The sequence below is a fragment of the Hevea brasiliensis genome, chromosome 18, assembly GCF_030052815.1.
Source record: "Hevea brasiliensis isolate MT/VB/25A 57/8 chromosome 18, ASM3005281v1, whole genome shotgun sequence".
NCBI classification, from domain to species: Eukaryota; Viridiplantae; Streptophyta; class Magnoliopsida; order Malpighiales; family Euphorbiaceae; genus Hevea; species Hevea brasiliensis.
Genome location: NC_079510.1, coordinates 29,441,829 through 29,455,077, shown reverse-complemented (window position 1 = coordinate 29,455,077; position 13,249 = coordinate 29,441,829). Strand labels below are relative to the sequence as shown.

At 34.4% G+C, this 13,249-nt stretch overlaps 1 protein-coding gene across 2 annotated transcripts; it reads left to right on the top strand.

The window, feature by feature from the left end:
- The first annotated feature begins 1,118 nt into the window (after positions 1-1,118).
- Positions 1,119-10,501, top strand: LOC110639406 (calcineurin B-like protein 9). 2 transcript variants are annotated; one of them, XM_021790336.2, is made up of 9 exons: positions 1,119-1,459; positions 1,937-2,078; positions 2,403-2,485; positions 2,921-2,980; positions 4,068-4,176; positions 4,301-4,353; positions 9,415-9,495; positions 9,882-9,994; positions 10,105-10,501. In XM_021790336.2, the coding sequence occupies exons 2-9, from the start codon at positions 2,000-2,002 to the stop codon at positions 10,166-10,168; spliced, it is 642 nt and encodes a 213-aa protein (XP_021646028.2). In that variant the 5' UTR covers positions 1,119-1,459; positions 1,937-1,999; the 3' UTR covers positions 10,169-10,501. The 2 variants fall into 2 exon arrangements, with proteins under 2 accessions (XP_021646028.2, XP_021646027.2); XM_021790335.2 differs by having other exon boundaries at positions 1,908-2,078.
- The last annotated feature ends 2,748 nt before the right edge of the window (positions 10,502-13,249 follow it).

Sequence of the window (13,249 nt, the reverse complement as noted above, 5' to 3'; positions counted from 1 at the left end):
CTGTGCATAATTTAATGTCATAATATTAAAATAATCTAATTTTTAATCCACCAAAAACTTAATAGAAATTATATTTTTTTATTTGATTTCTATTTATAGGAAATGATTTATTTGTATTAGTTATATACATATTTTTTTAATATTGATCTCTGTTACGACTAAAATTTAAATGAGACATATTAAAAAATTTTAAATTATTGAATAACGTTTTTTATTTTTATAAAAAATTGCTAGATTATGGCATATTTATTTGTTATATTTATTAATTATGTTTAATATTAATATGTGCTTTCCTCTTAAATATACCTTATGTTCTTTTCAGTAATTTTTATAAGTTAAAATATATTTTATAATTAAAAATGATTAGTTCTAATTTAAATTAAGAAGAATTTTAAATTTTAACGAAATCAAGGAATTACCATAGCCAATACTTTAAATAGAAATAGAATAATAAAGAAAACAAAAGGTTCTATTATATGCTAACAGTTTCAATTAATATCGTAATTTGAGGCTGCTTTAGACATTTCAACAGAAAATTTGATAAAATTTTGTGGAAAAAAAATTATAGGGATCTATTAAAAACTATTATTAATAATAGCAAAGCTAAAATTAAATTGCGTAGCATTAGAATATTCTAAAGTAGGTGTAAAGATTCTGCCTCTCTTAATTCTCAACCTCCACGTACTATTTAAAAAGAAATAAAAAGTAAATTACAATTAAGCCATTCAAATATAATAAAAATACAATGATAGATCTTAATTTATTTTTAAATAATATTTTGATTTTTAAATTTAAATTTCATTAATAAATTAGCTCTACATTATAAATTAATCTTTAAATGATTATTTCACTTATATTTAATTAATTATATATTTTAGAAAATATTAAATATTTTTATATTTATAATGATTTAAATTAAAATAATTAAAATATAAATTTATATATAGATTATTTTATTAATAAAATAAAATTATTTTAAATTAAAAAGTCAATAATTAACAAAATTTAAATTTAAAATTAAATCATTACTGTATCTGAGGATTTAATTGTAATTTAAATTAAAAAATTCAACGGACTCCTCCTCACGTGCCATGGTCTTTATAATTCGTTTCGCGTCGGCTTCGGCAATCAAACCGATCAAAAAAATGCAATCGAAAGCAACTATTTGCCGTCCGATGAGACCCTATGTGGCAACCCATACACTGTTAGCCAACTGACATAACCCCCTTCTCTCTTTCTGTCTCTGTGTTGTTCGTCTAAGAAATCTATCTTGTTTTCTAAAAGAAGGGGCGTAGAGTAACCCCCTTCTCTCTCTCTGTCTCTGTCTTGTTCGTCTAGAGAAATCAATCTAGTTTTCTAAAAGAAGGGGCGTGGAGGAAGGAAGATATATAGAAGTTGCTTCTCAATTTTCCTTCTTCCATTTTACACACGCGGCATTTTCCGCCCGGGATTTTTGTTGGTGAGTCTTTTTGTTTTGATTTCTTTTTTCCTTTTATGTTTTAAAGATTTTTTTTCCTGTTTTTTTGTGTGAATTTTTTTCCTCTCTTATTGATCTTTTTCTGTGATTATGAATGATTTGAAGCAGTTCTATAGGTTTTCTTTTAATCGATTAAATGGTTTTTGGGTTTTTTCTATGATTTTTTAAAAAATTCTTTTCTGATATTTTCCTGAGGAATTGAAGGAAAATGAAAGTGCTTTTTAACCAGATAATAATGGTAACATTAAAGTTAAATTTCGGGATTTTTTTTTCATTATTTTCTTGCTAAATCATTTAAATCATTCTCATTTTTTTTTTCCTTCAAAATCTATCCTGATCGTGTTTTTTCTGTCCTTTGGACTTATTGGCATTACTAATTATAATTTTCGTGTGGTGGTCTTTTCGGTTCTGGGTTTTTGTAATTTGCAAGGTTAAGATGATTTTGGTGATGAATTGTAGTTTGAAGGCTAGGCACCAAGTCTAGTATTGGCTTTTTTTCTTCTCTTCCTTCATCATCAGTAAATGGGCTGCATTAGTTCTAAAGTAGCAAGACAGTTTCCTGGACATGAGGACCCTGTAGTTCTTGCTTCACAAACTGCTTGTAAGTTGATCATCACTGTTTCATTGAAAATTGAGCATATTGATTTCTTCTGTTCAGTTTTTTCCCCAGTTTTGTAATTCGCTTGACAATTAATGTTTATATTTTGTGGTTAATATATTGTGTCTGCAGTTGTCTGAAAGAAATTTCAATCTGGGCTTATTTGGTTGACATTTAATAGCCTCTTGATTTGATATTAAGCTAGATCTGAGCAGTATTAATCGATTTTGATTTTGAAATTTTGTATACTCTCATGTTCTTCATCTCACGTGTATTCATTTAGTCAAACTAACTTGCGTGACACATTCTTTCTTTTTTGTTCCTCAGTTAGCGTAAGTGAAGTCGAAGCACTTTTTGAACTATTCAAGAGCATTAGTAGTTCTGTTGTTGACGATGGGTTAATAAATAAGGTATCTTGCAACAACTATCCTAGCTCAGATCTCTTTTCTTTCTTATATGGTATAGTTTTTTAATTTTATTTTTGTTATCAGCTGTAATGGTTCTCATCTTTACCATTTACAATGGTAAAAGGTTCCTTGTGTGGTTTTCTAAGTGTGTGTTTCTGCTTGCAAAAGGGAATATGTCAGCAAGAGATGTAGCTTACTCTATGATTGGATGATGCTGACCTATCCTCACAATATTGATGTTGATAATTGTCTGGCACTATATTTATTTTATATAAAATATTATTAATTCAATCAGGACTTCCTGAAGTTAAGTGTTTATGATAATGAATTTGGTACTTTATTCTTCAATGATTAGAATGCCTAGTAGATATTCATCTTTCAATATAAAATTCTCTAGTAAATATGTGTGGTGTTAAAGAGTTCTTCTTGTGTGTGCAGGAGGAGTTTCAGCTGGCTCTTTTCAAGAACAGAAAGAAAGAGAATCTCTTTGCTAATAGAGTATTATTCTTAACATCTTTATTTTCTTTATAATGAAAAATAAACAGTATAAAAGGGAAAAAGAACTAATTTTGTTATAACCTGCTCAAATTTATGTGTTCTTGACTTGATACTCATTTTAATTTTATGCTGAACTTGGCTTGATATTGAATTCTATCTGCAATTGACTGCTTAACCATCCTTTTTTCCATACTACTTATAAGCGTAGTTGTTAAATGTGTGCCTGCGGTGCAAAGGATGCTGGCCCTAGAGCTTCTGGCAAAAGGCATGCACCCTCTAACTGGTGCATGGTCTAGGATGCCTTCCTAACTCTATCACTGGCGAGCACTTTCATAGGCAAAAGACCCTACTTCAGATTCAGAACTTGCCAATCCACCTGAATCCCAGTGCCGATGTGCCGGGAAGTTATTGGAACTTGGAAGTGCTGTCACCGGAATCTTTTCAGACCAACACACCTGGAATTTGTGACCACTTATCATTTTAATTTTTAACTTCAAAGAACACCTTTAATCCTGCTTCTCATACCTTCTTATCCCGCCGCTGATTCTCTGTCCCTTCTTTACCTGTCGTCTTGGCTCCTTTGTTTCTGGGTTTTCTTTTTTAATAACTACAATGTTGAAAGTGCTTTATGGGTTTGTTTCTGGTTGGGCTTTATTTTCTAACAAGTTCACATTGTGCTGTCTAAAGAGGAAAAAAAAATGATATTAATGGTGAAGTCTATATTCATTTTGTGTATTGGAGATTGTAAACTTTGGTCAATTAGGTTAAAAAGACCAATAGAGTTAATATCTTGATCTTGTTTTCATTATTTGATCTTAAATTTTGAATTATTATTATTATTATTTTATTATTATTATTATTATTTTGCCTTTATCATTGTGCATTTGGATGTGCCTTGTGACTAGGTTCCAGGACGTCTTTGCGCCATTAAACTATTATAAAATAACATGGTTAGCCATCAGGTAGTCAAAAGTTAAAATATGTTGTAAAATTTGTATGTGCATCATAACAAGCAAAATATATGTTGTTCTTATTACCTTTTCATTCAGCTCTATAGATTTTGAGATTTGAATTATTTTTCATGCAGATCTTTGACCTCTTCGATGTTAAGCAAAGGGGAGTCATTGATTTTGGTGACTTTGTTAGAGCACTCAATGTCTTTCATCCCAATGCCCTGCAAGAAGAAAAGATAGACTGTAAGTTGAATAGACATTATACAGTGACCTTCAATTGCATAAATTGGAATACTGTTGTGGTTGTTATCTGTTATATATTGCATTCTCCTTTTACTTACATGCTGTGTTTGGAATTGCCTTGCAGTTTCATTTAGGCTTTATGATTTGGAGAATACAGGATTTATTGAGCGCCAAGAGGTATGATGAGAGTCATTTTATTTGACATCCAAATGCATATAGCTAGGTGAATAAAGCTTTTATCTTGTATGTTAGGCTTTTGGTTATAGATAAGGCTATGCATATAGCTAGGTGAATAAAGCTTTTATTTTTTATGTTAAGCTTTTGGTTATAGATAAGGCTATCAGAACCCTAGGTGATGATGGTTTTGCAAAGGAACTTGTACCTTATACCCTGTTTTGTTGTTGTTGTTGTCGTGTGTTTTTTTTCTTTTTTTTTTTTTTTTTTTTTTTTACTTTGCATTGCAGTTGGAACTTCTCACGATATAAAATATATTAGATTCTCTGCCAACTTTTGGAGTCATTCTTAATATACGACTATGAAAGTAATGAAAGGAAAAACAATTAGTTTCTCTAAACAAAACTAGCATTTGGAGGTGGGTGTGAGGTGTGGCAAGACAACGTGATTGGCTTTTGCTGAGATTGTCACCACTAAATTGTTGTCATGTCCAGCTTTTGTTGGTTTCCCCTCAGTTTGACAACCCATTCAGTGAAACGCTAGTCCCATACAACTCATAAAAACATAGCTGGAAAGAGCCTATATTTTTATGCCTACCCTTTTTTTTTCTTATTGTAGTGAAGTTAATACACCCTATGATATGGATTCAAATGATAAAAACGTTGGGGCGTCCTCTACTAACGACGCGCTACATCGGAGCCCGGGTGTAGTGATAAATATGCAAGGGTGTAGGGCGTTCACCGAAAGCGACGCGCCATGCCGGCGCCTGGGTGTGGTGTTAAGTGAGCAAGGGTTCCCACATCATGGACGGGTGTGGGTAAAGAAGTTAGTCCATAAGACAGATAATAGAACAAATAGTGGAACAGAACACAAGATAGACATAGAAAATAATAGAAGATATCATAGAAGGAGACCAATTAGGAAGGAGCATGATAGGAGGAGGATTAGGGTTGGTACTTGGAATGTTGGATCACTTACAGGAAAATTAATGGAGCTTGTGGATACCTTGGAAAGGAGAAAGGTAAATATTGCTTGCATTCAGGAGACTAAATGGGTAGGAGAGAAAAGTAAGAAAGTGGGTAATTCAGGGTACAAATTGTGGTTTATCGGAAAGGAGAGAAACAAGAACGGAGTGGGTATAATCATAGACAGGACATTGAAAGACGCAGTAGTAGCTGTGAAAAGAGTAGGAGATAGAATTATACTAGTAAAGCTAGTACTAGACGGAGAAACAATAAATATAGTTAGTGCTTATGCCCCACAAATAGGACTAGACAGTGAGAGTAAACAAAGGTTTTGGGAAGATATGGATGATTTAATGCAAAGCATACCGAATGAAGAGAATGTTTTCATTGGTGGAGATTTGAATGGACATGTAGGAAGTGATAGGCAATGTTATGAGAATGTTCATGGAGGTTTTGGTTTTGGCAATAAATGAGGAGGAAAAAGCATCCTGGATTTTGCTATGGCATACGACCTAATACTAGCAAATACCTACTTTATAAAAAGAGAGTCACATTTAGTGACTTTGAAAAGTGGGCAACATAGAAGCCAAATCGACTTCCTCTTAACCAGGAAGACAAATAGAGCTCTATACAAGGATTGCAAGGTCATTCCAGGAAAGGCTTTAACAAGTCAATATCGGTTGGTGGTCTTGGATGTCAAGTTTAGGAATAATTCAAGTAAGATCAGAAGAAATCGTGTAGCTCGAACAAAATGGTGGGAGTTTAAAGGAGTAAGGCAAGTGAAGTTCAAAAATGAGCTTCTTGAGTCCAAGTATGGTAGCTAGATATGTAGGCCATTGATATGTGGATTCAGATGGCATCAAAGATTAGAGAAGTAGCTAGAAAAGTACTTGGGGAGTCTAAAGGACATGGACCACCCTCAAAGAGAGATGGTGGTGGAAAGAGGAAGTACAAAAGGCAGAGAAGAGAAAAAGGGAATGGTATAAGAAATTACATAAATGTGATAATAATGAGGCAGATGAACAGTACAAGATAGCAAAGAAAGAGGCAAATATGGAAGTTAGCCAAGCAAGAGCACAGGCCTTTGAAAAGTTATATGCGAAACTTGGAACTAAAGAAGGGAGAAAGATATTTATAGATTAGCAAGGAGTAGAGAAAGGATATGTCAAGATCTCAATAAAGTCAGTTTCAATAAGGATAAAGAAGGACATGTGTTGGTTAAAGATGAGGACATTAAAGAAAGATGGAGAAATTATTTTAATGATCTCTTTAATAATAGTCAAAATGGAAATAGCGTGAATATAGATTATAGAACAATAGAAAAGAATGTAAATTATACTAGAAGAATTAGATCTTTAGAAGTAAAGGAAGCACTTAAGAGAATGAAAGTAGGTAAAGCCTGTGGACCCGATGAAATACCAATTGAAGTGTGGAAGTATTTGGGAGATATGGGAGTGGCATGGTTAACTAAATTATTTAATAAGATTCTAAACTCAAAGAAAATGCCTGATGAATGGAGGAAGAGTATTTTAGTACCTATTTTTAAAAATAAGGAGACATCTGAGTTGCTCAAACTATAGGGAATTAAACTCATGAGCCATACTATGAAGTTGTGGGAGAGAGTTGTGGAGCATCGACTACGTCATGATACTTCTATCTCTCTCAATCAATTTGGTTTCATGCTCAACTATGGAAGCGATCTTTCTCATTAGAAGCTTGATGGAGAAATATAGAGATGGGAAGAAAGATCTACACATGGTTTTTATTGATTTGGAGAAGGCTTATGATAGTGTTCCAAGAGAGGTCTTATGGAATGCGTTAGAACAAAAGAGGGTATCTATTAGGTATATACAAGTATTGAAAGATATGTATGAAGGAGCCACTACTATTGTGCAGTGGGAGGACACAAGAGATTTTCCGATCTCAATTGGATTACACCAAGGATCAGCCATAAGCCCTTACCTTTTACATTAGTTTTAGATGAACTGAAACATATACAAGAGAGTATTCCTTGGTGCATGATGTTTGCGGATGATATTGTTCGATAGATGAGACACGAGAAGGAGTCAATAAGAAGCTAGAACTTTGGAGAAGTACTCTAGAGTCAAAGGGTTTTAAGTTAAGTAGAACGAAGATGAATACATGCATTGCAAGTTCGGTGAAGGCCAAACGGTGATAGGGAAGGAGTTAGTTTGAATGGAGTGGCACTGTCCCAAAGTAATCACTTTAAATATCTAGGCTCAGTCCTTCAAGTAGATGGGGGATGTGAGGAGGATGTTAGTCATAGGATTAAAGCCGGATGGTTGAAGTGGAGACGTGCCACGGGAGTTTTATGTGATCGTAAGATTCCCAATAAATTAAAAGGAAAATTTTACAACCATACGACCGGCTATGCTATATGGTAGTGAGTGTTGGGCACTGAAAGAGTCGTATGCATCTAAGATAAGAGTTGCAGAGATGAGAATGTTAAGGTGGATGAGTGGCCATACTAGACTAGATAAAGTCCGTAATGAAAGTATTAGAGAAAAGGTAGGAGTGGTGCCAATTGAAGATAAGTTGAGAGAAGGGAGATTGAGGTGGTTTGGTCATGTGAAGCGTCGACATACGGAGGCTCCAGTTAGACAAGTAGAGCACATTAGGCTAGAGGATAGAAAGAAAAAAAGGGGTAGACCTAAATTGACTTGGAGGAGAGTAGTACAGCATGACTTAGAAGCATTACACATTTCTGAGAATTTAACCCAAAATCGTTCAGAGTGGAAAATGCGAATCCATATAGCCGACCCCAAATTTTTGGGATAAAGGCTTAGTTGAGTTGAGTTGAGTTGAGTTGTAGTGAAGTTAATGACCGAAGTAGGGTACAGGACCCATTTGTTGGGTTGCTGCCCCCCTTTTAGCTTTGTCTTCCTTGTCTGTGACCTTCATTGGGGTATGAGAGTGGAGTGGATTGGCTTGGGGTCTGTTCATGAGTTCAGTTCTTACCAATAAGAGGATAGAAAATGATAGGTCTGGATGTTGATAATATCCTCCATATTTCTACATATACCTCGCTAGACCAAAAATAGCTACAGCTGTTTATTTTACCATGCTTTTCAATTAGTTGCATGTCATTGGGTATGATCCAGTAATGGCTTTTTCATAGTCTCTTATTCATTCATATCATATACACCTAAGTCCTAACTTCATTTTGTGCCTTAGCATGTAAAGAAAATAGTCAGATTGAATGCTTGTATCTATAATGAGTTCAGTTCTTACCAATAAGAGGATAGAAAATGATAGGTCTGGATGTTGATAATATCCTCCATATTTCTACATATACCTCGCTAGACCAAAAATAGCTACAGCTGTTTATTTTACCATGCTTTTCAATTAGTTGCATGTCATTGGGTATGATCCAGTAATGGCTTTTTCATAGTCTCTTATTCATTCATATCATATACACCTAAGTCCTAACTTCATTTTGTGCCTTAGCATGTAAAGAAAATAGTCAGATTGAATGCTTGTATCTATAATTTTCTCCCCATTAATTAGGAGATTGTTGTTCACTTGAACAAGGGACTATCAGAATAAATGCTCATAAAAAATTCTTAAGTGGAGAACAGGTCAGCAATTCGGCCGAGATTTCACTGGATTAAGGCATTAGGGATATTGCTGATATTAAAATGGATATTAAATTAATTTTTAGGTTACAAATTCAAGTTCAAGGATAATAGTGTGTATCACTGACGAATTTATGGACAGTGAGTGAAAGTTACCCGCATTTACTCCTCCATTTTCTGCAGCAAACTTTTGCCATTGAGCTTAAAAAATCCCGATGAATAAAATTTTGCCCTTGGTATCCATTCATTCAATTCTTGGATTTCTTATATTTTTAGAAATGGTCTTCTGACCACAATGCCTATGACATTTTCTTCCTCAAATTAATATGTACTTTCCTCAACCTTAATTTTGGAGATTACTATGTTAATTGTTAAATAAGCATTTACAAATTCAAGATTATTGAAGAGAAAGGAGCAGAACATCTCTCAGATTTGTTTTATTTATTCGATTTTTCCTTCATTCAAAACTCTGCTGGCATCTTCATCGTATGTGATTTTGGCAGGTTAAGCAAATGTTGATTGCCCTCCTTTGTGAATCTGAAATGAAGTTGGCTGATGAGACGATTGAGATAATTCTTGATAAGGTAAGTTATTGCCTCTGAATTTAAAATAGTTCTTGCATGTCTATTGTTCTTAGTGAATACTATGAAGGTTCTGAATTTTGATTCTGCAGGGACTATTGTTAACTAACTACTTTCAAACCAGGGTTTTGAATAATGACTGTTATGCATACCCTATGTTTTTTAAATTTATTCTTTAAAAAAAATTTATGACAGCATCAGTCGCGGCAATTAGTCAATTACACATTGGCCACGGTACACACTGAATAAGTGACATTGTGATTTAGCTCAACTTGATTATCTAAGACCAAGAGTAATTTAGCTCAAGAGCACCATCATGTGACAAATATGTCAGTATCAAAATTTTTTAATTGGCAAAAAAAACAATGGTGTTCAATTTTTGTGGACAGACTTTCATGGAAGCTGACTCTGACAATGATGGCAAGATAGACAGATCCGAATGGCAGAACTTCGTCCGTAAAAACCCATCCTTGTTAAAGATCATGACACTACCCTACCTAAGGTAATTTAGTAAAATATTTCTACTCCCTATTAACCTAAAATTGTCAGATTTTATATGAATTTGTGTTTCTTTATTAATTGTGTAATTCTTTGCTTCTGAAATAAATGCAGGGATATCACAACAACATTTCCGAGTTTCGTTTTCAACACTGAGGTGGATGAAATTGCTACCTGAAAGGCAGGGAAATAGCTTAGGATATTACAAAGAGTTGGTATGAACCACTGGCTTTTCATTTTTGTTTTTTCAAAAATTATTTACAGAAGTCAACAATTGTGTTACTTGAGTTGGAAAGATCCGTTGTGAGTAAAAGTTATCTTTTAACTCTAAGGCACAATTGCTACAATTGATCCTCTGTTCATTTTTCTTGTTAATAATACTAGTTTTCTGGTGAGGTAGAAAGTAGTTCTCTCTCTCTCAAGAGTCCCAAGACTTCAGTGTTGTGTTATGATGATTACTAATCTTTTTAGAGTTAAATATAATTTAGGAAATTACTGTTGGGTCCTTAAATTTTGGTGAGCTTAGTCTGGCTATTTTGAAAAATATATTAATTAATTTATATATTCTGTTTCGTTTACTCTTTAATTTAGTTTTTCTGGTATTTCGGGCATTCATTTAGTCTCTTTAATTTGAAAAATACAACTATAAAGTTTTTGTATTTTCTAAGCCTTAGTGTCCTTAATGGTAATTTTCTTTCTTTGAATAATTTTCGTTGAAACACAAACGTTTAAAATTATAATTTAACAATTTTGTTCAAATTTTCATACATGGAAAAAATCTTTTTTTTTTATTTATTTGACGAAAGATGAATTTTATGGAAAGAAATTATGGGGCATAAAACCTGATACAAAGTTGATTTGCATCATTAAAATCATGTACAGATTTTGAAGCTAAACCGTGGGCAGCCCTATTGCCCAATCTTCTAGTGAAAACAAATCTCGCTTCAAGAAAATTGTTTTTTAGTCAAAGAACATCAACAATCAAATTGGAGATTTCAATAGAGTGCTCGACCATGGAAAGCTTGTATGATTGTTAGAGAATCACCCTCCAAACAAACTTGGAAATTGTCAGAAGAATAGCTTCTTGGCATGATAATGCTTTTGCCACTAAAGGGATCTGTAATAGCTGGAAGATGTTTAGTCGACCAAGCAAACGGGGTAACTCAAAGCATCGCTGACAATAACAGCTATCGCTCCTATACCAGCTTTAAGAGAAATAGCAGCATCAAAATTTACTTTAATAACATTTTCTGGCAGAGGAATCTAATTCTGAATCGAAGGCAGTGTCTATCATCAAAATAATATCTTCTCGTGGAGGAATCCAATTCTGAATCGGGGGGGTATGTCATGTAATAAGATTAGGAAGAGAGGCTGAGTTGAAATTTTCAAAGTGGCTCATTGCTGAATCTACTACTTGTTGGAAGGTGAAAGTTTGATGTCGGAAGACAAAAGCATTCCTTGACTTCTAAATATTCCAAAAGAAGAAAACCACTATCACTGCAAATTCTTTGGTATTTTGTTGATCGACAAGAGGCATGAAGAAAGAATTCCAGCAGTCCCTCATTGATGCACCAGAAATAAAATATGATCTAAGCCGAAGAGGGGAGTGGATCCACTCGAGGGAATTGAAAGAATAGGTGTTGCTCGGTGTCAATTTCTCCACAAAACCGACATTTAGAAGGAATATGCGTCAGCCTTCGGCGAATAAGATCATTGACTGGAAGGCGATCCTTTAAAACACTCAAAAGAAAAATAGATAATTTAGAGGGAAAAGTCATGTGCCATATTTTCTTCCAGAACAGCTGAGACTCTCTTTGAGATTGGGGACTTGGACCTGCATCCATGGAATTATGAATAGATCGTTACAGGCTACAAGCTATAAAATAGCCTGGTTTGACTGTATAAAACCCACTCCTCTCATGATGCTACACCCATCTATCTTCTTGCGGGAACATGGAGATTGGAATAGAGCGGATATGAGCTACCTCATGCTTTTGGAAATTTTGGTTCAACTTGTGTAGATTCCAGGTTCGGGAATAAACATCCATGAGATGAGACACCCAAACTACTGAAGGATCATTATCTGTCTTGATATCAGGCTTACGAGGAAACGATTTCGAAATCCACCTATCTTTTTTGCAAAGAACTGATTCCCCATTCCCAATATGCCACCTGATCCCTTTCTCAATGATATTTCTTCCCCATAACAAGCATTGCCAACCCCAAGATGAATAATTGCCCCTTGTCTTGCTTGGAGGAAAGAAGAAAAGGGGTAGTATTTCCCTTTAAGAAGTGGAGCTAGGAGGGAGGCTGGGTTATTGATTAAATGCCAGCATTGTTTGGCAAGAAGGGCTCTGTTAAAAGATTCCAAGTCACGAAAACCTAATCCTCCTTCAGTCTTAGGATCACACCTTTTGCTAGTTAATCCAATGAAGCTTATTTGCTTCATTACTTTGACCCCATCAGAAATGGGACATAATGGCATTCATTTCCTTGCAAAGTGTCGCAGGAAAGCGAAAACAAAACATACCAAATACAGGTACAGCAGAAGCAATGGATTTGATCAATATTTCCTTCCCTTCTTTAGATAAATATTGTTCCTTCCACTCTGAAGTCGTATTCTGAATGCAAGTTTTGAACTGAGTAGAAGTCTTTTTTTTGGACTTGGATATGGAAGCTAGAACACCTAAAAATTTATCTTGACCATAAGCGTTTGCAATATTTAAAATGGAAGCAATATTTTGCCGAACATCCTATGACATGTTAGAGCTGAAAGCAATAGCTGACTTCCTAAAGTTAATCATCTGACTACTTACGCTCGCATAATGATGGAGGCATTGTTTAATTTCCTTAGCTGCAGCCTTAGATGCCTTAGAGTAAATTACTGAATCATTAACCAAAAATAAATGAGAAATGTTAAGGCCATGTCTAGAAATGGAGATACCCAACAAGGAAGAATTTCTTGCCAAGACCTTCAACACAAAGCAGGAATGGATAAGGGGAAAGAGGGTCCCCCTGTCGTATCCCCCTAGTTGGTCGAGTTAAACCAGTTTTGTTCCCATTGATGTTAACTGAGTATGAGACTGTAGATACACAGTCCATCACCCACGCTATCCATTTTGCATGAAAACCAACAACTTCCATGATATGACGCAAGTATTAACACTTTACACATTCATATGCTTTATTTATATCAAGTTTGATGGCCATTTCATAATTTTGCCCTTTCTTGTGAAGCTTGAGACCGTACATTATCTCA

Excerpts from the sequence above, each read along its gene's own strand:
- LOC110639406 (XM_021790336.2), top strand. The coding sequence starts at position 2,000 with ATGGGCTGCATTAGTTCTAAAGTAGCAAGACAGTTTCCTGGACATGAG. Across the intron at positions 4,354-9,414 it reads GATTTATTGAGCGCCAAGAG|GTTAAGCAAATGTTGATTGC; the intron begins GTATGATGAGAG and ends TGATTTTGGCAG. Across the intron at positions 9,496-9,881 it reads TTGAGATAATTCTTGATAAG|ACTTTCATGGAAGCTGACTC; the intron begins GTAAGTTATTGC and ends TTTTGTGGACAG.